A 22551-nucleotide genomic window follows, 5' to 3' on the forward strand; every position below is an offset into this window, starting at 1 on the left:
AAATAGTTAATTCAAAATGTTGTGTGCATAAAGGTAAATCCAACTATGAAATTACCGGTAAATGGAGGAATATGTAAATAAGTGCATATATAAAGTTTATTTATGAAGGGTGAATATAATTAGTGAGGTGAAATACTTTCTCATAAAAAGGTGAGAATTACTTCATCAAGGAGGTGAAAATGACTTAACTATGAAAGGGTAAGAATGAATATTTCCCATTGTAAAGTGATCTCATAAAATTGAGATAAAGTGGGAAATATAGCTTAATTGGTGACAAATGAGTAAAACCCAATCAGAAGAAGGTTAGGGGTCATATATAAATCATTATTCTCTTATTATAGATTAAGGGAAATAAAAAATTTATTGAGGCAGCAGGAAAATATTTTTATAAACTGAAAGAATTCACTTAAGAAATATAAATTAAGAACCAAAGTGCATATTTTGTAATTTAGGGTAATTAAACAATTCTCTGTTCCAAAAGGATGTAACGATCTCAACCGCTCCCTCATACTTATAAAAGGGAAATCAGGACCGAAAAAGGGGAAGAGAATAATCATATCATAAAAACATTGTAATATACTAGTTAAAAGACTATGTCTTATATTTAGGGTTTTCCACGGAGAAGTGAAGAAACATTTTGCTTTGAAAGTGCCTTCAATTGCTTGTTGTTTTAAATACAAAATATCATTAATATTGTTTCCAAAATTATTCTTCTCAATCATATAAATCAATGTATCAAGGATATATGTGATTTGTCAGTGCAACACAAGGTGCTCATGTGTGTTCTATATTGTGAAAGAATGCAATGATTCAGAGGGATATATGTGATTTGTCAGTGCAACACAAGGTGCTCATGTGTGTTCTATATTGTGAAAGAATGCAATGATTCAGAGGGATATGGTTGGTTTACACTTTTATGATTTACATTCTGGCATGTTTATGCAAGGTATAAACACACACATCCAATCTTTGCAACATTTTATAAAGCAAAACATCATTTTGATAACCAGGATAAGGCACTAGTTATTTCCAATCCATCATCAATCAAACCATCATATTATTTTAATTTCAATTTTACGCAAGTAAGAGATAGGAGTAGGGTTAGAAGTTAAATCAATCTATTTCATATGGGTAAAAGTACAAAGTTGTGTCACACTTTTATAAAGGATGTTATTCAACTTTTTAAATTAAATCAATAGAAAGTGAAATATATGTCTTGAATTTTGAAACGATGTAAACTAATAAAAAAAATATATTATTTTGTCTATTTTATTTTTGTAATTTTAACAAAAAATTAAAAAATTATTTGAATGTAGTTTTTTATAAAATAAACAATATAATTTAGTTGTTGATAAAAATTATTTGAATGTAGTTTTTTATAAAATAAACACTATTATTCTTTACTAATTTTATAAATAGATATTTATTAATAAATTTGAAAAGTTGTGTGTGCTGAAACATAACTCTTTCCAATTCTCACCATCTTTTTTCTTAATTATTTATCCAAATTAGAAAAGAATTATATTATCTTGACATAGATTCTTTTCTCTACTGCATCATATTTTTTCCAAATTTTTTAAATAAATTTTAGTATTTTTCCTTGACAAGATAATCAACTTTATATTTTAGTGTTGATGACCTACTTTCAATGAAAATAAAATACAAAATATAAAAAACTAATTAAAATATTAAAAGATATATATATATTGGAAAATTCGCTCATAAATCTATAAAAGGGTATTTTTACATTTCAAAAATATATATATTTATAAGAGTAGGAGTTGTTGAAACATTGATTTTTTTCAATTTTTTATTTTTCTTGGTAATTAGACCCAAAGTGGTCTAAAATGTACATTTAGTAGGCACTTCCAATTGGAATTAGCTATTATGAATCTGTATAGACCATATGTTTGACGACAATTATTTTATTAGTTAGAATTACTTAAATTCACTTGTGTTGATAATTAGAAGAATACAATTATAACCTGCTTAATCAAAAAGGTACACCCTAGGCCCTACAGAGCCTAAAGTGCAGTGAATTAAAATCATTTTGGTTGATTTCGTTCACTGGTCAAAGTCATGCATTGAGCCTGAACATAGAACCTGGCATATTCTTAGGGTTCAACCAACCAGTAATTTTGAGCTCCAACAGATTGCAAGAGGATTGTTCATGGATTATTGTGGATTTTATTGTTATTAGAATGGATTTTGGTTGGAGGTTTCATTTCAATTTTCTATTCCTTCTTCTTTCATTGTTCTTCAAATTCAAGGCAAGGTTTCTTCATCACAATTTCATTTTTTGTTTTTTTTTTAAATCTCTTTAATAATCATCAAGCATAGTGTGTGAATTTCTAGTTGTGTTGGGTCTTGTTAATATGCTTTAGAATTATGTTGTTTTTCTTATGATTGTAGTTAGATTTATATGTTTTTATTTTCATTTGTAATTCAAATAGAATCAGTTTGTGATGTTTTAGGTGAATCGAGTGGTGTAATTTTATCATGGTTTTGTGGGTTTAGTAGAGATTTTGGAAATAAAATATATATTACTTGTTGTTGTGGTAAATTGGATTTAATCATTGATATTTTTTGTTGAATATCAGAAAGTACATTCCCACATGGTGTTTTATTATATTACATTCAATTTGGTGCTTCTTTGTGCAAGACTAGTTGACTAGTTTAAATGTTTTCTATAGATTTGGCAAGTTAATTTTTGTTTTGTTGGTTTCCAAATCAATAGATCATAAACCCTAGAGCATTAGCCACTTTCTCATCAATAGGATTATGACAAGACTTGGCCAACGAACAAGATTCAGTCATAGGACTGAAATCTTCTGCACTTTTGGCTATGCAAAACCAAGGTGGGTATACCTAAACAATGTCTTGACAAACTATTCCAGTGTATACATGGACATTGTTGTTTAATCAAATATCCCAATAACAATATACCAAGAAAAGATTCAATACTCTAGACTAAGGCTGCAATCCTAGTTTTACATTTTCACTTAGCTACTGGGACTGGTTTTTGAACTATAACTAATCCTACTCCTACTCCTATGAACAGAAATGAAAAGATACTGGGTGATAAATGATTCTGAGGTAATTCAAGAAGGCGAGACCAGTGCTTATCTTAAGGTGAACAGAGTCAAATCTACAGATGAATTACAACTTGCTACTATGTATCATCATTTCATCACATCCAAGCATTCTATGACTTGCATATTATGAACATTAAAACCAAAACAAACTAAAATACATTTCCATGTGCACACATTGCAGCAATCTTGAAATAGATTTTAACCATTTTCTTAAAAAAGACCCATAATCAAGACCACACATTCATACTTGAACAAGACAAATTAATGTGTCATTAACACAAAAATTTATACAAGTTGCACACAGAGAAATGAGACAATATGCAAAGCGTTCTTCTTCATTAATTTTTAAAAAATTGATATAATATGACATAGACTTACAATATTTGTAGAAAGGAAATGTTCTAGCTCTATTATCTTCAAAGTGGCTCCTAGTACCTATTAATTCTCAAAATTTCAGAATCCTTTCTTTTTGGCCCTGAATTCCCTGTTATAAGACAAGGGGGCAAAACAAGCTTCAGGCCAAGAAAGACACTTGTCAAAAATTGATTGCTTGATACAATAAAATATGCCAAGGCATCTTTCTTAAGTACATTCAAAAATTGTCCTGGGAGAGGGGCTAGAAGGTGGCTGCAATAACTGATCTTTAGAAATTGTGCAGCATGCCTCAAAGGAGTGGAGTTGAGGCAGCATCTTGTTGCAGCATCTGTCACCGTCAAAACTCTGGCGCTGGAGGTTGTATTGGGTTGCACCAAGTACATGCTAAAAGTGTGATTTGAGCCTTCTTCCAAAAATGGAACCTGCCAAAAAGAATGAGGGGAACAAAAAAAGGGCATAGCATTTACTACTCTTCCTCCTCCGATTTTCCCTCTTCAAGCAAGCAGTACTTCTTGTGCCAACTATCAATTTAATTTTTGGGCCAAGCAAATTCTCTAAAATTTTGCAGCTTGCTTATAGCTTCCTTTGTCTTATTGGTCGATGCAGCTATAGCTTTTTAAATGAACTTATTATTCAAAGAATCAATATCAAGAATTCTTTCAACAATCAAATAATATGTATCTTGTTGATTGGGATTCCTAACTAACAAATTTAAAACTGCATCAACCAATTCTTATAAATCTAGCCTCCACATGTCCAAATCTTTGATTTGCCCATCCTCAGTCAAAATTGTAGGAATATCCCACTTCTAAAGACCTTTAAATGATTCTAATTTTTCCTTCAATAGCTTGTCCTCCTCTTCCACATGTGGGAGTTCCTTTATCATGAGGTTGTAGTCTTTCCATGTTATCCCCACAATTTGGGGTGCATCAAGCACATTTTTTACTGACAAAAGAATCTCCTTTAACATTATGGCTTTTGGGAACCACATAGTCCTCAATGGTTGGAAAAATGAAAGAATGTCACCCAATTGGGTGCAGACCTGGAACACAAAATAATAAGACATATGTACTTCACCCAATTTGGCTAGCATCTTGCTAGTGATTTACAAAATTGTGGCCTTCCTTATTTCCAAGTATTTATTTTTTGCTTCCTCTTTCATCTTTTGCAAATCCTCCTTCATTTTCTACATCTCCTCTAACTGTTTCTTTGTCATTTTGGTGGATTCCTTTTTTGTCAATTCTTTCTTCAATCTAATATTCTCAATATATTGTTCATTGTAGATAGCATTAGGAATAACATGTCTTTGTTTAATCTCTTCATGTTTCTTTTCTTCTTCTTCAGTAGCTAACTTGGCAAAATGTGCAGCATGGAATGATAGTGTGGCAACTTCAAGGGTTGTAGTATCAGCAAGGGTTCTAACAATAGCATCCCCTACCCTTTGCTCTATTTTGTGTAGTAAAATGGGCTTATCTGTGTTGGGGGCCTTTGCCCAAATTGCAAATGCCTTGATGCTTGGGTTAAGTCTTGATCCATGTTTCCCAAATTCCTAAGCATATAGTGGATCTCTTTAGCTCATTACTTGGTCCAATACAAAAAAATTATCCATATAGGGATTAACACCATGTCGTTGTTTTTTATCATCTATCTTGCCTCCTGAGGAGTGCATTGAATATTGTCCTTGTCAAGTTTTGCAATTTCCTCATCTGATGAATTTTTTAATTTTTATTTTAACCAAAAAGCTTTGAACTCCTAGGTTTTGACAAAATTGTCATTAGACAAGAATTGAATAGCAACAATTGTTCTCTCATCTTGGGCTTAATCCTTCGGGATAAAACTAGGGGTATATGTCATATCCTCATCATTAAAGATGCTTGCTAAAATATCATCCCAGAAAGTTTCTCGACGGGGAGATGGTGGTTGAACATCTGCATCCACTTCATCATCCACAATCTGCACAAAATCTGATATTTTAGCCTTCCCCTTCTCAACGTTTCTAATTGCCCCTACTGCGGGTTATCCTTCCTAGGGAACTTGCTATGATGGGGAAGGTTGGGAGGATCCCTCTACCAAAATTTCCTTCCCTTTTGCTTTGGAAATAGCTAGGGGAGCATCTATGGGCCTCTCAAGCTTTTTTGCGAGTTGCTTGCCAATTCATTGGTGATAATGGCTTCAAAATTTCTCATCTTATTTAACATTCTTGCAAAATCATTATGTATACTAGAGAAAAATCCCTGAAAGTTAGGGTCCTTTTCTTTCCTCTCCCTTTCCAATCTTGAGGTATTTGTTAGGTCCTGGAGACAACTGAGAGGGGGGGGTGAATCAGTTGTCTAATAAATTCAAACCAAAAATAACTTAACCAGCTTAATGCTTAATACCGGTAAACCAATTCAATATGTCGGTAGATAGTTTTAATAGTTAATTGCTATATCAGTAAGGATTAGTGCATGAAACATAAACACAAAGTCATCCACAACACATAACACCAATATTTGTACGTGAAAACCCTGTAAGGGGAAAAACCACGGTGGGAAACCTTACCCACAATCAGATGATACTACTGCAGATAGTAAGTGTACATAAATGGGGTCTGCACATGCAGAAAGGCCAACCACCTAGAGCTCATTGCTCAATCACAAAATGGGAGTCACACTGACTACAGTTGGATGGTTAAATAAAATAAGAATGTACTGCACAAAATAGCATCTTCATATGTTGGGTTCAGTACCGGTGTAGTTTTGATTGTCTTCACAAAAAACCTCCTTTAATCTTCAAATGATGTCTGCGTGTATAGCTCTGCTTATTCTCACATATACCTTCACATAGTTCTTTTTCGCATTTTACATTTGATCTTACAAATAAGATCTTACATTTATACTATAACCTAAGACCAATTTTAGTAGGTCGGCTCTACAAGATATTACAATAAAAACATTTTACAAACAATATAATATTCGATGCAATAATCGATTGAACATGTCGGCTTAATGCATTTACAACAGTAATTAATCATCTCCATAGCGTGCCATGCTGATCTGGAAAAGATAAACCTGTCGATGTAACCCTGGACCTATTTGCCGGTAATAGCAAATATGCAAATATGAATATACCAATGAACAAAACTCCAGGACAAGATGTCCAAACGATGTCTTCGACATTACCAAGTGTTTTCCATATCATTCCAAGTGTCGATGATCATTATATTTTGCCAGTGTACCAGATACCGGTGACTGTGCATGAGTCACTTGCTTGTCGGTGAATGTTGTTGATTCTCCAAAGTACCAGAGTTGATAAGAGTTTAGTAGGTGTTGACATCAATGACAAAACCATACCAAAATACCAACAATCTCCCCCTTTGGCATTGATGGCAACACAAGATGGAAAAACCATCAAAGTGTCAAAACAAAAATGCCAAATACCAAAAACCAACAACCTCCAAAAAGATCATAACCAGAAATCAAAATACAGATACAGAGTAATAATCTCTCCTAAACAACAATCTCTCCCCCTGGGAGCAACATGTGTTTTCCTTGTGTTTTTTAAAGTTTTTCCATACCAATCTCTCGCCCTTTGACATCAAATGCCAAAGTTATAATAAAAACCAAGTTCATATACAAAATACCAATCAATTCAATATACCAACTACTCCCCCTGAGAAGTAGCTTCCCATCAAAGACCGGAATAAAAGATTTCTCTGTTAATTCTGTCGGTTGATGACAATCATCAACTGTCTAAGTCTCTACTGGTGGTGGTATGACTCCAAGCTGATCTATGAGATATTCAAAAGTATCCTTAGGCAAAGGTTTAGTGAAAATATCTGCAATCTGTTCTTTGGTATTCACATAAACCAGTTTTATCTCCTTTGCTTCAACATTTTCCCTTAGAAAATTTAGTTTGATAGAAACATGTTTGGTTTTAGAATGTAATACCGGATTCTTAGATATATCAATTGTTGCAGTGTTATCACAATAGATAGTAATAGGTTCCTTGCATTTTACCTTTATGTCTTTCAACATTTTCTTAAGCCATAGTACCTGTGTACAGTTAGTTGTTGTTGCAACATATTCTGATTCTGTTGTTGATAAAGATGTACAACTTTGTTTCTTACTCAGCCAAGAAACTAATTTGTTTCCAAGAAATAATGCTCTGCCGGTGGTGCTTTTACTATCATCCACATCTCCTACCCAATTTGCATCTGTGTATGCACATAATTCAAATTTTTCATCTCTGGGGTACCACAATCCAAGATGTATAGTGCCTTGTAAGTACCGGAAAATCCTTTTTACTGTTGATTCATGATTTTCTCTAGGATTACTTTGAAATCTTGAAACAATACATACTGCATTCATAATATCAGGTCTGGTTTGTGTCAAATACAGTAAACCTCCTATCATAGATTTGTATCTAGTTGGATTAACAGGTGTAGATTCATCCCTTTGTGATAATTTTTCATTTACTGTCATAGGTGTGCTTACCGGTTTAGAGTTCTTCATCCCAAATTTATTTAGTAACTCTTTTAAGTATTTGGATTGACTCAAGAATATACCTTTATCAGTCTATGAAATCTGCAATCCTAAAAAGAATTTTATTTCTCCAATCATAGACATTTCAAATTCTTGTTGCATTTTAATAGAAAATTTTTTACATAATCCATCTTCTCCTCCAAAGATTATATCATCAACAAATACTTCTATAATCAAGATGTCATCATTAGTTACTTTATAATATAAATTGTTGTTTGCATTTCCTTTAGTAAAACCAATCTTTAAAAGATACTTATCCAATCTTGCATACCAAGCTCTTGGAGCTTGTTTTAATCCATACAAAGTTTTTCTTAACTTGCAAACTATATCATTGTCATCTGTCAAAGAAAATCCATCAGGTTGTTCAATGTATACTTCCTCTTCAAGATCTCCATTTAAAAATGCACATTTAATATCCATTTGATAAACTTTGTAGTTCTTGTGTGTTGCAAAAGCCAAAAATAATCTGACTGCCTCAATTCTAGCTATCAGTGCAAAGGTTTCATTGCAATCAACTCCTTCCTTCTGAGAATATCCCTTACACACTAGTCTTGTTTTATTTCTGACAACCTTACCATCTTCATTAAGTTTGTTTCTAAATACCCATTTGGTTCCAATTACATTTTTATCTTTAGGCCGGGAAACTAATGTCCAAGTGTTGTTTTTCTCAATTTGTTCTAATTCTTCTTCCATAGCTTTAATCCAAAATGTATCTTCACATGCCTCATTAACAGATGATAGTTCAATTTGAGAAATAAGACATACCTCTTCATTTGCCAATCTTCCTCTTGTCATAACTCCTTTAAACTTATTTCCAATTATCTGATCTTCAAAATGATTCAGTCTTACATACCAGGGTATCTTTGTTTGTTGTTGTTCCTCAATTACTGTGGAATCCTCATATAATACCGGGGTAACTAGATCTTCATTCTGTACCGGTGGATTTAGTGTAGGTTCATTTGTCAAAAATTTTGTTGCCGGTTCAGAGTCTATATATACCTTGAAGTTCCTCTGAATTGTTCATCAATTTTTACATTTGTACTTTCAACAATTTTCTGCAATCTTTTGTTAAAACATCTATATGCCTTCCTCTTGGATGAATAACCAATAAATATTCCTTCATCACTTCTAGGATCAAATTTGCCAATATAGTCATCTCTTCTGATATAACATTTACTTCCAAAAATTCTGAAATACTTAAGAGTAGGAGTGTTACCAAACCATAGTTCATGAGGGGTCTTACCGGTTTCACCTTTGATGTGAACTTTGTTGAATGTATAGACCGTTGTACTGACTACTTCTCTCCAATATACATGTGGTAGGTTTGCTTCTGATAACATACTTCTTGCTGCATCCAAGATAGTTCTGTTTTTCCTTTCAACAACTCCATTCTGTTGTGGTGTCCGAGGTGCTGATAGTTGTCTTCTGATTCCATTCACTTCACTGAATGTATTAAATTCTTTAGATGTAAATTCACCTCCTTGATCTAATCTTAGACATTTGATTTTCTTACTGGTTTCATTTTCTACCATTGCTTTGAACAGTTTGAACTTTCCAAGTGCTTCTGATTTTTCTCTGAGAAAAGTAACCCAACACATTCTAGAATAGTCATCAATGAGTAGCATGAAATATCTATCACCTTGTAAGCTTTTAGTTCTGGCTGGACCACATAAATTGGTGTGAATCAAATCAAGAGCATTATTTGATTTTTCTGGAATACTTTTGAAACTAGCTCTAACTTGTTTTGCAAATTGACATTCCTTACATACTGTATTCTGAGGTTTGACAATTTTAGGTAAATCTTTAACTACCTTAGTAGTACTGATCTTTACCATGCAATCAAAGTTTACATGACAGAGTCTCTTATGCCACAACCAACTTTCATCTATATGTGCAATTAAGCATGTCTTTTCATTGTTATTTAAATGAAAGATATTACCTCTAGTCTGATTACCGGTTGCAATTTCCAAACCAGTTCTATTCATGATTTTGCATTTTCCATTTTTGAACTGTAACTGAAATCCTTTCTCAACTAATTGACCAACACTCAAAAGATTATGCTTTAATCCTTCAACATAGTAAACATTGTCAGCGTTATGCTTACCATCAAGAGATAGTGTACCCTTACCTTTGATTGAACAAGCTTTGTCATCTCCAAATCTCACTAAGCCTCCATTGTATTCTTGAAAGTTCAAGAATTTACCTTTGTCTCTTGTCATATGATGTGAGCATCTCGAATCAATGATCCATTCATCCTTTACTTCAACTTTAGCTGCCAGGGCCTGTACTACCGATTGAGTAGTAGGTGTCGGTTGATCTTCTGTTATAGCAACAAAAACCCATCCATTGTTTGTAGGATCGTCATCAGAATCATCAGTCACACCTTCATCAGCAATGTAACAAGATTTGTCTTTATTCTTCTTAAATCTGTATCTCTGATATTCAGGGTTAGTTTTGTATGTTCTTCTAGCTTCTCTTAGTCTAGCATACCTATCAGAGCATCTTGAAGCCATATGACCAATCTTATTGCAGTTAAAACATTTAAAGGGTGCTTTACCTTCATACTTACTTCCAACTGGACCTTTAGGCATTTTCCTTGCAAATAGTGCTTCAAGTTCTTCAAGTTCTTCATTTTCTTTCCTACTTTCTTCAAGTTCTCTTGCATAAAAGGCTTTCCAATCAGATTTGTCAAATGATGGAGCAGATGATGTTGATGCTTTAAAGGCCAAATCTGTCTTTATAGTAGTAACAAGACCAAATTCTTCAATTTCAAAAGCTAAAAGTTTCCCAATTAATGTATCCCTAGTAACTGATGTATTAGGCATTGTTCTTAACTCATTTATAGCAGTGACTTTCATTTTATATGTCGGTGGCAATCCTCTCAAAACTTTTGAAATAATTTCATCCTCACTTAAGGTTCCTCCACAACATTTAATACCCAAAACAATTTCATTTACTCTTTCCATAAAAGCAGAAATCCTTTCATCTTCTTCCATTTTCAGATGTTCATACCTAACCCGGAAGCTTTCAAGTTTTGCAATTTTGACTATGGAAACTCCTTCATTCAGTGTTTCCAAATGATCCCAAATAGCTTTAGCAGTAGACCTATCTGATAGTCTCATGATTTTTTGATCTGATAATGCCCTCAAAAGTGCTTCTCTTGCTTTGCAATCATTTTCCTCATCTTTAGTCAAGTTAGCTAGACTAGGCTGACCTTGTACAGCAGTAGTATAACCATTCTTTGTAACATCCCAGATGCCTTTTCCAATGCAATTTAGATGTGTCTCCATTCTTATCTTCCATATGCCATAGTTGGTTCCATCAAGTTTAGGACTGTCCTTCCTGAAATAATTAGTAGACATTGGATCTACTCAAGCTGTTAAACTTCTGAAAAAAGAGGACTAAGCTCTGATACCAATTGTTAGGTCCTAGAGACAACTGAGAGGGGGGGGGGGGGGGTGGGGGGTGAATTAGTTGTCTAATAAATTCAAACCAAAAACAACTTAACCAACTTAATGCTTAATACTGGTAAACCAGTTCAATATGTCGGTAGATAGTTTTAATAGTTAAAACCTATACCGGTAAGGATTAGTGCATGAAACATAAACACAAAGTCATCCACAACACATAACACCAATATTTGTATGTGGAAACCCTGTAAGGGGAAAAACCATGGTGGGAAACCTTACCCACAATCAGATGATACTACTGCAGATAGTAAGTGTACATAAATGGGGTTTGCACATACAAAAAGGCCAACCGCCTAGAGCTCACTGCTCAATCACAAAATGGGAGTCACACTAACTACAGTTGGATGGTTAAATCCAATAAGAATGTAGTGCACAAAATAGCATCTTCATATGTTGGATTCAGTACCGGTGTAGTTCTGATTGTCTTCACAAAAACCCTCCTTCAATCTTCAAATGATGTCTGCGTGTATAGCTCTGCTTATTCTCGCATAAACCTTCACACAATTCTTTTTCGCATTTTACATTTGATCTTACAAATAAGATCTTACATTTATACCATAATCTAAGACCAATTTTAGTAGATCGGCTCTACAAGATATTACAATAAAAATATTTTACAAATAATATACTATCTGATGCAATAACCGATTGAACATGTCGGCTTAAAGCATTTACAACTGTAATTAATCATCTCCATAGCATGCCATGCTGATCTGGAAAAGATAAACCTGTCGGTGTAACCCTGGACCTATTTGCCAGTAACAGCAAATATGCAAATATGAATATACCAATGAACAAAACTCCAGGACAAGATGTCCAAACGATGTCTTCGACATTACCAAGTGTTTTCCATATCATTCCAAGTGTTGGTGATCATTATATCTTGCCAGTGTACCAGATACCGGTGACTGTGCATGAGTCACTTGCTTGCCAGTGAATGTTGTTGATTCTCCAAAGTGCCAGAGTTGATAAGAGTTTAGAAGGTGTTGACATCAATGACAAAACCATACCAAAATACCAACAGTATTCCCACTTTTTCCATCTTTGGACAATTTCCTTGGGACCATAATTTCTAATTAGATCCTCATATATTCATCATATTGATGGGACATGCCCTTCACCTTCATCTTGTGTGTTCTTACCTCATTAATGTATCCTTTTTTATCAAAATCAAAAGCTTTTCCTACCTAAAGGTGATAGGTGTTCACCATGAATTCGTTTACCTTCTCAAGTGTCTCACTTCCCACACTAAAATCTTCATATACTGTAAGTCGGGGAAGGTGTGTTCCTTTCTTCTCATTTTGCATCAAATTCTTCTCTATCCACATGAGTTCCCACATGAATTCAATGAAGGTAAGCCTTGGAAAGACGGTGATTGGAAAAATGTGGGGTGGTTGAGGGCACCCATATACCCTGATTATTGTACAATGTGAGTAGTAGAAGAAATCACCAAAATTATGAGCAAATGCACCCTCTAGAAATTCAACACCCTTGGGCCTAGCACTTCTCACTCTTAGAACCTTACCATATCAATTGGGAGTCTTGGAAACTAAACTCCACACATTCTTAGGACCTTAACAACAAAATGTTCAAAGAATTCCCTATAATTTGAATATCAAGATCCCTTATCCCACACTTGAGTCCATCTCCAGATTGGCTACCTATTTCTTGTTTGTAGATCAAACTTTGTTACCTTTAAGGTATCATCCCTGTTTGTCCTATTTTGAAAAAGAATCAGATGACATAATAAAGAATAATATTTAAAGTCCAATTGGACTTTATCATCGTTTTCTTTTATCAACCCCTCATGCATCTTTTCCTAAATGTAGGTGGCAAAGTCATACAATTCATTAGTCTAGGGGTGCTGACTTTATATTGTCATCATCATATACTCTATTGGCATTTGTTTTCTTCCACGATCATCTCCCAAAATTTGGTAAACGGCATAATAAGTCTTTACAAAATAATGTTCAAAAGTTTTCAAATCGAAAGGTTCCTTCTTTGTGCCTAAAATGTATTTTTTGTCCCCCTTAAACAATATTTTTTCTATATTGGGGAATCACTTGCTCTCTATAGAAATACTTCTTTAATCTATACTCGGTTGCTCACATTTTCAAGTCAATAGATTTGAGAGCACTTATGTCCAAATCAAAGCACTGAACTATGGCCTCTTTTGCTACATCAACCAGAGTATGACCACTTTCCATCTTTACTATCATACTCTTAGGGTGGTAGTGTTTTTCAAGTTCTCTAATCAATAGTAGTTCCACAAAGACATTAGGGGCCACCAATTGACCTAAATTGAGGTACCAGGGGTTTGATACTGGTGTTGCCTTGTCCCTATTCGCATAGAAATAATAAAAAATATCGCACCCCCTATCTATGGCTATGCCATCTCTGTAGTTGGAGCTCCTATCATTGAAGGCATTATTGAAAGTTTCTTGCATTGTGGATCCCTTGAACAATTCTAACAAATCCAGGTGTAAACCCTTTGTGTGTCTCTTCTTCCTTTTTTCCATCTCTTATAGTTTTTTCTCTACTTCGTCTTCTACTTCACCAGCACTCTTAGTTGAAACTGATGAAGTAAGGGCTTGTGATGGTTGCTCTTATTGAGAAGGTGGGGGGTTTTGAACAACAAGAGGGTTTGATTCTATAATTGGGGCCTACTCTGCAGATGAGGATGTAGCCTTTTTAGCAAGGGCCCTTCTTCTTTTAGTCTTTGGGGCTTCCTTCTATGGGTCTAATTCAACAACTTGAGGGTTCTCCTTAGTAGATGGGGCTTGCACAAATGATGTTGTTGCAGCTTTCTTGGAAAGAGCCCTTCTTTTCTTGAGTGCAGGGGGCTTCATCTTGCAGGGATGGATTGGGCTCGCTAACAGCTGGTTCATCATCAAAAATCACAATGGCAGCCCCTTTTGGTGCCCTCTTCCTCTTTGGATTCAAGGATTCTTCTTGGGATGGTTGGTTTGATTCAGCACTCAGAGGGGTTTGTGCAACAAAGGGAGGGTTCAACTCAGTAGTTGGCTCATTCGATATGGTCGGAGCTGGGTGAATTAAGGAAAGTGGAGTGGCATGGGTGATTTCAAGCATGGTAGAAGAGGCCTCACCCTTCTCGGGGGATTTTTCAGCAGCAAGGAAGGTGGTGTCCTTCATTTGGGAAGCCATGTTATTTCCTAAGGCAGAAAATTCTAGTTCTACTTCAACTTCAAACCCTACACAACTTCCTAATTCTTTAACAAAAGCACAGAGATGGACCTGATATCAACTTACTTATTTTTCAAAAGCACTTGGTGACAATTGCAGCTCAGAGAAATACTCTGGGTTGCCTTGAATAGCTTTGTGCTCACTCCTTGGATGCTCTTTGAATGCAGGGTGTGTGATTATGCCTCAAAAATTACTTTTATCATTCACAAATAAGTTATCATCAATTCATACATGCATGTGTGATGCATGCTCAACGGATTGGTGGCTTTGAGATATGTACAAACTCCACTGTTGATTTGTAAATGGGCGGTCGAGATAGCAGTTTGACTTCCTTGACTGGTGACATGGCACATTGTAATTTACTCTCCACCACCCTTCATTTTTTGCTATGCTCTAAAGTCATGCCCATGTATTATTTTTTCCTTCGTAGGATGGCAAGGCTCCCCATTTTCCTTCCGTTGGCTACCCCGCAGGGTCATCTTTTTGTCGTTTTGCATGTCATTGAGTAGCGGGGCCTTATTATCTCTTTTCATTTTGTTACCCCTTGGGGTGATCATATTCCTTATGTTTTTCTTGTAGGGTGACGAGGGAATCATGTTACATTTACCCCACTACCCTACTTCATTTCCTCATGAGTCTCTTCAATCCCTCTTGGTGACTCTATTGGTGTAAATTATGTCTCATAATTACACTTTACTTAAGTTGACTTGGGATAATGTATTTCATAGTAATTTGGATATGAGAGACTCAGGAAGTGTGCACATAGGGATGATGTATGTAGGAGAAATTCCACCTTTTGTAGTCTTATTTTTTTGTTACATTCCACCTTCGATGGGTGATCCACCTCTTGTGGAATATTTTATTATTTCTCCTACCTACCCTTGTTTCTCATTGAGCCGCATGTCATGATTGTGTGCTCACATATCCATATGGTCTCGTCTTTATAAGCTGGCTCATCTACATTGTATGTAATTTTTTATGATCCAGTTGATCAGTATTTTGCATATTGATTAGAATACAATTTATTCTTATCAAATCTTTTGTATCTATTTTGTGTTATTCAATGTGCTCTTGATCTTAGCTATATTCAACAAATTCTTACAGAATCTTCCTTCATCTCATAAGCGCTTCATGCTAGCCTGCAGGGTGCTTCCTCCCTTATCTACATCAGTTATTATCTCATCCAATAGGAACTCCTTCTTCTTTTCTTTGGTTGTGCATGGTAGCAAGGCTACCTTCTACTTTGTTATCAATTCTTACCCGTTGGCCCGTAGCATGATTGTCTTCCATGCCCTTAGCTCATGGGGTGGCGGGGTAATGACTCAATACTTGTCCCACCAGCCCGCAACATTTTCCTTCGGTGTTGCTTCCCTTGCAAGGTAAGAATATCTATGTCCCTTGATTATATCCCACTATCCCGCGTTCATAAATCTTTTGTCCTAGAAACATAGAGTGGTGGGTCCACCTCTAAGCCGCATCATGCCTTCATCCCACCAGCCCGCAAGATGACCCTACTCACCAAATAGGTCATGTTGGATAATTATTTTCTTCACTTAGCATGCACCCCACTACCCCATGACACTTTAGTGGGTGTAAAATGATCCCTACGAGGTAAGGAAGAAGAGCATTAAACTTGTACCTCGCCATCTTGTTAGGCTCAAACTACTCTAGGCTGACGCTTAAGTGACAAAATTTGCATGTGAGGATTAAATAAGGGTAAAGGGGCCATAAGTCTTAAGAGCGCTAGGAGATTACTTAGGACTTAGAGAATTTTATAAACCTACCCCCATACAAAAAGTGATCAGCCCAAAATCAAAGACCTAACACACGGGGTCAGTCAACACATGACAAGAACCCTTCCCGATGATGACTTCAAAGGGTGCAACTCGCCATAATTGGTCAACTGAAAAATAGAAAAATAGAGAGGGTTTTTTCATTAAGACTCACAAAGCGTAAACCCTTCCACCCCCTCTAGTGAACCCTAACCCTAGAGGAAAGAAATTGCAAAACAGGGCAAACATTTAGCCACTCCATTTTTAGATCTGAAAAAAATTATTATTAATATATTTTTGAGGGCATAATATGATCATAAATAAATCCATAATATTCTTTTGGTGACATTTTAGTTTGAGGTCATACTTGTTTTGTGTGGTTGACTCCTAGTTAGTTCCAGAGGCTTGTTTTGGTCTTGTGCCTATTGATCATGTTTTTTTTGGTTTGTATGGCTTGATTGGGATTGGATTGGTGATCATGTGCCTAATCCTTATTTTTTATGATAAAGAATCAGTTCTTATGCATACATTTGTAGATTCGAGTGTTAACCATTTGTTGATAGGGTCATGTGGAATTCTTATTTCATTTTATGTGATCTTTTTTTATTAAATGGAATTGGGATTATTGATTATGTGTGCCATGGATGTTATGGTGTAGTAATCCTATTTTGAAACCCTAGGTTAGAGATATCTAGGTGCAAACTAAGGTGAGTGGCTCTCAATGGGTGTCAGGCCCCTAAAGTAGCTACCAGGGAATCTCATTCAAGGTTTTCTTAATCAAGTGATAACATAATTTAATGAATTTGGAGATGGATACAATTTCACATTAATAAGATAATTTTGGTTCCCTGCTCATGGCCTGGAGTGCTCGTTTAGGCTCAAGTTAGAGTTTGGGAATGCTTCTACATCCTAGGGACATTGATCTAGCATGATCAAACTTCCTTGTCTCTATGAAAGGATTGTTCAGTTCCGCATGGGATATCATATGGGTATCGAGGCCTAGAGAAATTGCTAGGGAAACTCATGTGATGGCACTCTTCCCAAATTGTATCCTAGGACCCTATCCTATGTGGTGTTGTTGAAGCCTTTGGTCGAACCTTATGTTATATTATGTTTTGTCCATGTGTATCTTTTGTGTATTCTTGGATGTTGGTCTTGCCAGCCTAGTTTACTTGTGTTTGTGTGGGCACTTGTTTCCATCTCCTAACACAAGGGGTGGGCCTTCCAATTCCAAATGGTCGAGTGGTTGTTTCTTACCTCCTCTGGGGACTAGTGGACTTGTTTGTGTGCGTTGATGGATCTCAAGTATCTTCTTTCCAATTTATCTCATTTCTTGTTGTAGATAATTCACTGATGTTTAGCAAATGCTATGTATCTTGGATATAATTGTAGTTGTAACATTATTATTTTATATTGTAAACTCCTTTGGGAGATTGATATAATAATGGTTAACGTAGTTGGAAATTATGTAATCTTGAATGATGTTTAACTAGTGCAATGTTGGTATCGACTACTCTCTCTCATAGATGAATGTTTAATCGTGTTTTATGCTAAAGGTTGTCATAGGAACATTTAATAGGTGTTATAAAATGAATCTAGTATTAGATGTGGATGTTTCACTTTGCATAATGTTATCATTAATGCATCATGGTTTTCATATTCTTAGATATTGATTAGAGTGTTGCATAGTTAATAACGTTAGGGAACCCACAAGAGGACTTAGTTTAGGTAAATGATTATCTTCCACTTGTGTTATTTATTTCTTAATGAGTTATTAATGTAATAAGAATTGTTTTAAAAATATTATTGTTGTGTTTATTTAGTCAGCTTGTTGTTGCCCTATAGGGTTCCTTAGGCACGGGGCATTACACAGAGCTTCTTTCTAACATACATTAGGCAGGTTAGCATCCTTCAACATAGTTCTAGCCATTTCAACAAAAATTCTACTTTTCCTTTCAACTACGTCGTTCTACTAAGGAGTCCTCGAAGTAGATAAATGTCTCCTAATACCATGTTCTTCGCAAAAATTGACAAATTCATTAGATGTAAACTCTCCCCCTCTATCAAATCTTAAAGATTTGATTATGCCATCTATTTGATTATCCACCATTTAGTTGAATACTTCAAATCTATCTAATACTTCAAACTGTTCTCTTAATAAATTAACCAAAGTCATTCTAGAGTAACCATCAATAAGTAACTTAAAATACCTTTCTCCTCATAGTCCTCTTATCCTTGTAGGTACACACAGATCTTTATGAATCGACTTTAAAGGCTATGAGATGGCATACTCCTTGTTTATACATTTCCTCTTTGTTTTCTTTTCCAACTGACATTCCCTACACACATAATCAGCAGGTTTGATAATCTTTGGTAAATCTCTCACAATATGATTAGAGCTAATCTTCACCATATTATCAAAATTAATGTATCCCACTATTTTGTATCATAACCAACATTCATTGCTTTGAGTTACCACTATTATCCCTTACATAGTAAACATTGTCATTAGTCCTTGTACCTTTTGAAATTAATCTTTTAGAGCTTCTCTGAAATATAACCTTTCCTACACATCTAACTCACACTCAATAGGTTGTGTCTCAGACCTTTAACATAATAGACATCATCAGTTTTAGGCTTACCATCAATAGAGATGCTTCCTTTTCCACATATAGGTTTAGCATCTTCTCCTACAAATTTAACTAATCCACCATCATATTTCTTAAGCTTAATATACTTATTTATTCCTAATCATATGGTTTGAACATATGGAGTCGATGATCCATGCCTTTGGTTCCACCTTCGCATATAATGTGGTCTTCATACTTACAAATTTCTCATCTTCTAAACTTTTGGACCGTCCATCATTCTTTTATTCTATAGCCAAGAGAAAAGATTCTTCATTTTATTCATTGTCATCTTCTTCAAATGAGTAGGCCTTTGTTGAATAAAAAGTCTTATTTTGTTTGTCTCTATCATCTCTTCTAATATCTTTGTTATTTCCCATGTAGTTCTCCTTTCCCTTGTTATCATCATTAGGTATTCCATCATAATCTACTTTGTACATACATCTAGAAGCATAATGACCTATTCTTCCACAATTGAAACAATTTGGGGGTAACTTATAATTGTACTTGCAGTTCCTCTCCTCAATCTTCTCACAAAGTTTGTTTCAATCTCATCCAAGTCTTCATTCTCTTCTAGTTCTTCAGACCTCTATATGGCTTCAAATGCAACTTCCTTCCTTTCCTTTTTTATGTCATCAAATTCAACTATCTCAAAGACAGCGAGTGAACCAAGGAGTTGATCCACATTGTACATGTTCATTTCATGACTTTCCTCAATAGAATACTTCTTCGGTTTATAGCTTTTGGGCAATGTTGCCATTATCTTCCTTACAACTTCACTTTCTTCCACCATTCTACCAACACCTCTAAGGGTATTTACACTTTCATTCACTTGATGAATATATTGTTCAATATTTTCATCATCAAACATCCTCATATTCTCAAAATTGTACTTTAAATTTGTAATTCTGGCTTGCCTTGTCTTTTCATCACCATCAAATACACTCTTCAACTTCTCCCAAATTTTTCTAGCTGACTTTGCCAAATACGACATCATTTAGGAAAGTAGCAATTGTAACTATAGCCTTTGCATTACTCTTATATGCTTTGATTTCATCTAGAGTTGTAGGACCATTCTACAAAGCAGTATAGCCCTTCTTAATACTTTCCCAAATTTCAATCGGCATAGTTGCCAAATGATATTCCATCATTTCTCTCCAATAGGCATAATTTGTGCCATCAACTTTGGAGCCTTGAATGTGTAATCTTGTTTCATCCTGGACCTTCCTCAAGTGGTTAAGTTTCTTAAGAAAAACTTTGCTTTCATCCCAATTGTTGAACAAACCACTGGACTGAGAGAGGGGGTGAATCAATCTAGACTTCAAGAGTACTTAATTTTTTATCTTCGAACTTTAAACCACAACCATATAATCACAACAATAATTAGTAATGAAAACATGAGTCACAACAAACACGTGAACACTAGACTTACATCTAAAATCCAAGTAGACTAAAACCACAGTGACAATCACAATATGAATATAATTTGTTACAATGTTGCCTTCAGAACCCACTGCTCCTGAGAAGACTTGCATAACTAAGGCATCCTACCTTAAGGAAAGATACAAATGACTTGCAAGGTCAAAACACTCAGTCTTAGGGCAAGACACAAATGACTTGCAAGGTCAAAACACCCAGTCTTAGGGCAAGATACAAAAAACTGCCAAGAGACTCACTATCTTTCGACAGAGAAAGGAATAGATGAATTGATAGAAACAAGATCTCCTGAACATGAAATTATCCTTGAATCACTCAATAAAGCAACCAAGAACATGGTGAACATATCTAACTCAAAACTCCATCACATAAAAGATAATATCATCAAAGCTCTTCACAATTGACCTTATCACAACCTCAATATCAAATTTGCTTGTAAACCACCAATGTCTACTACTTTTCAATTCACACACCTCCTATACATTCACCCATACATTCACTCCCCTATATATTACAAGATTAATCATTAAAACCCTTAACTAGGTTGGCCATAGATAGAGTAAACAATATTACATAAATTTGACCACCATGACCAATAGCCATTGCGGTCCACTCTAGGAGATAAAGAGTGCCCAAAAACATCATAAAACATCCCTTTCCAATTATTTAAGTGTACCACATATGCTAACACATCTTCCAAAGTTGACATCAAATGAAACATGTAGATAAGCATTAAAGTATGTTAGCTTAGTCAACCAAAAAAACAAATCTTCGATGCAAATTGCACAATGCAGATCTACACACATGTCATGGTGAGACTCAAAACACTAACCATACTCATCATCCAAAATAAACCTGGACCAAAAGAATATGATGCAAGTAGGATAAAACATCACAGACAACTGGAAACCAGACTAGCTCGCAACACAAAACTCAAAACATCACAACTCCACTTGCCAATTAAATTATCACCTGAAAACTAAACTGGAACACTACACAAACCACATGAACATTTCCTCCAAACCACAATACTTGAATCCACATATCTGGAAGCCACAAGGCATTCTCCAGACGTATTCTAACATATAGCCATACTGTCAGAAATAGAACCAACCAACTTTACCAATTGAGCAACAAATCCGATAGTTCAATATACACATAACATGGACATTATATTCAAAACCACAACACATAATCTTCACATACCGGAAGTGCATTCTTCCACTAGGACATTATATATTATTTCTTGCATATTGAAACGTCTATTACACCAGCCTTCTGAAAATACTTCCAACTTCTCCACAAGACAATCAGAACACATAAATACTCTTTTCTGCATATTGAAACTTCCACTATACCATCCTTACTTGACACCTTAAGCAACAATACCAAAACACATAAATATTAAACATTCCTGCATATTGAAATCCTTACTTCACCAATGACAACACAAGATAGGTTGACATCAATGACAGCACATGACAGGTTAAAATCAATGACAACGAAGCACAACTCAACTTTCCAACAGAGATTGTATAAAATATTTATGTGGGGCTTGGAAAAGAACATGAAGATCAATCAAGGAAGATGAAAGTGGTTTGGTGGGCTATGGGCATTAGACAATAGCACACACAAAATGTACCCAATTCAAAGTACACAGCACATTTCACATTGTCCCAACAAAAGCTTTTGTGCAAAATAGGGTCACATTTTTGTCATGTAAACACATACATTTTTTTAACACAAATTCTCCAAAGTGTGTGATAGCTATGAGGACCAGTACCATTGAAATCTTCTTAAAATGAGAGTGGTATTCCCAAGGGTTGTGATTCAAATAGGTACTAAATTTATTTTTCAAAGTTATTTATAAATATAAACAAATGAAATAAAATTAATTTAATTTAATCTAATTCTTTAGAGTTATTTTTTAACTATTTCCTTATTTTTTAATGCCAAATTATATATTAATATTGGTGAATTAAATTTTCTTAAAATCCTAAGTTAGTTTTGTATTGATAAATAAATATTTTTGTGTCTTTGTCTCTAAA

The 22551-nt window shown here is 34.9% G+C and overlaps 1 protein-coding gene across 1 annotated transcript in view; it reads right to left on the reverse strand.

The window, feature by feature from the left end:
* Window positions 1-14628, reverse strand: part of LOC131072962 (uncharacterized) — a 66866-nt gene extending 52238 nt beyond the window's left edge. The window contains exon 1 of the mRNA XM_059217818.1: window positions 14341-14628. Coding sequence (XP_059073801.1) covers window positions 14341-14628 — 288 coding nt within the window. The remainder of the gene's footprint in view (window positions 1-14340) is intronic.
* Between the last annotated feature and the right edge of the window lie 7923 nt (window positions 14629-22551).

This window comes from Cryptomeria japonica, chromosome 3 (genome assembly GCF_030272615.1).
Source record: "Cryptomeria japonica chromosome 3, Sugi_1.0, whole genome shotgun sequence".
Classification (NCBI taxonomy): domain Eukaryota; kingdom Viridiplantae; phylum Streptophyta; class Pinopsida; order Cupressales; family Cupressaceae; genus Cryptomeria; species Cryptomeria japonica.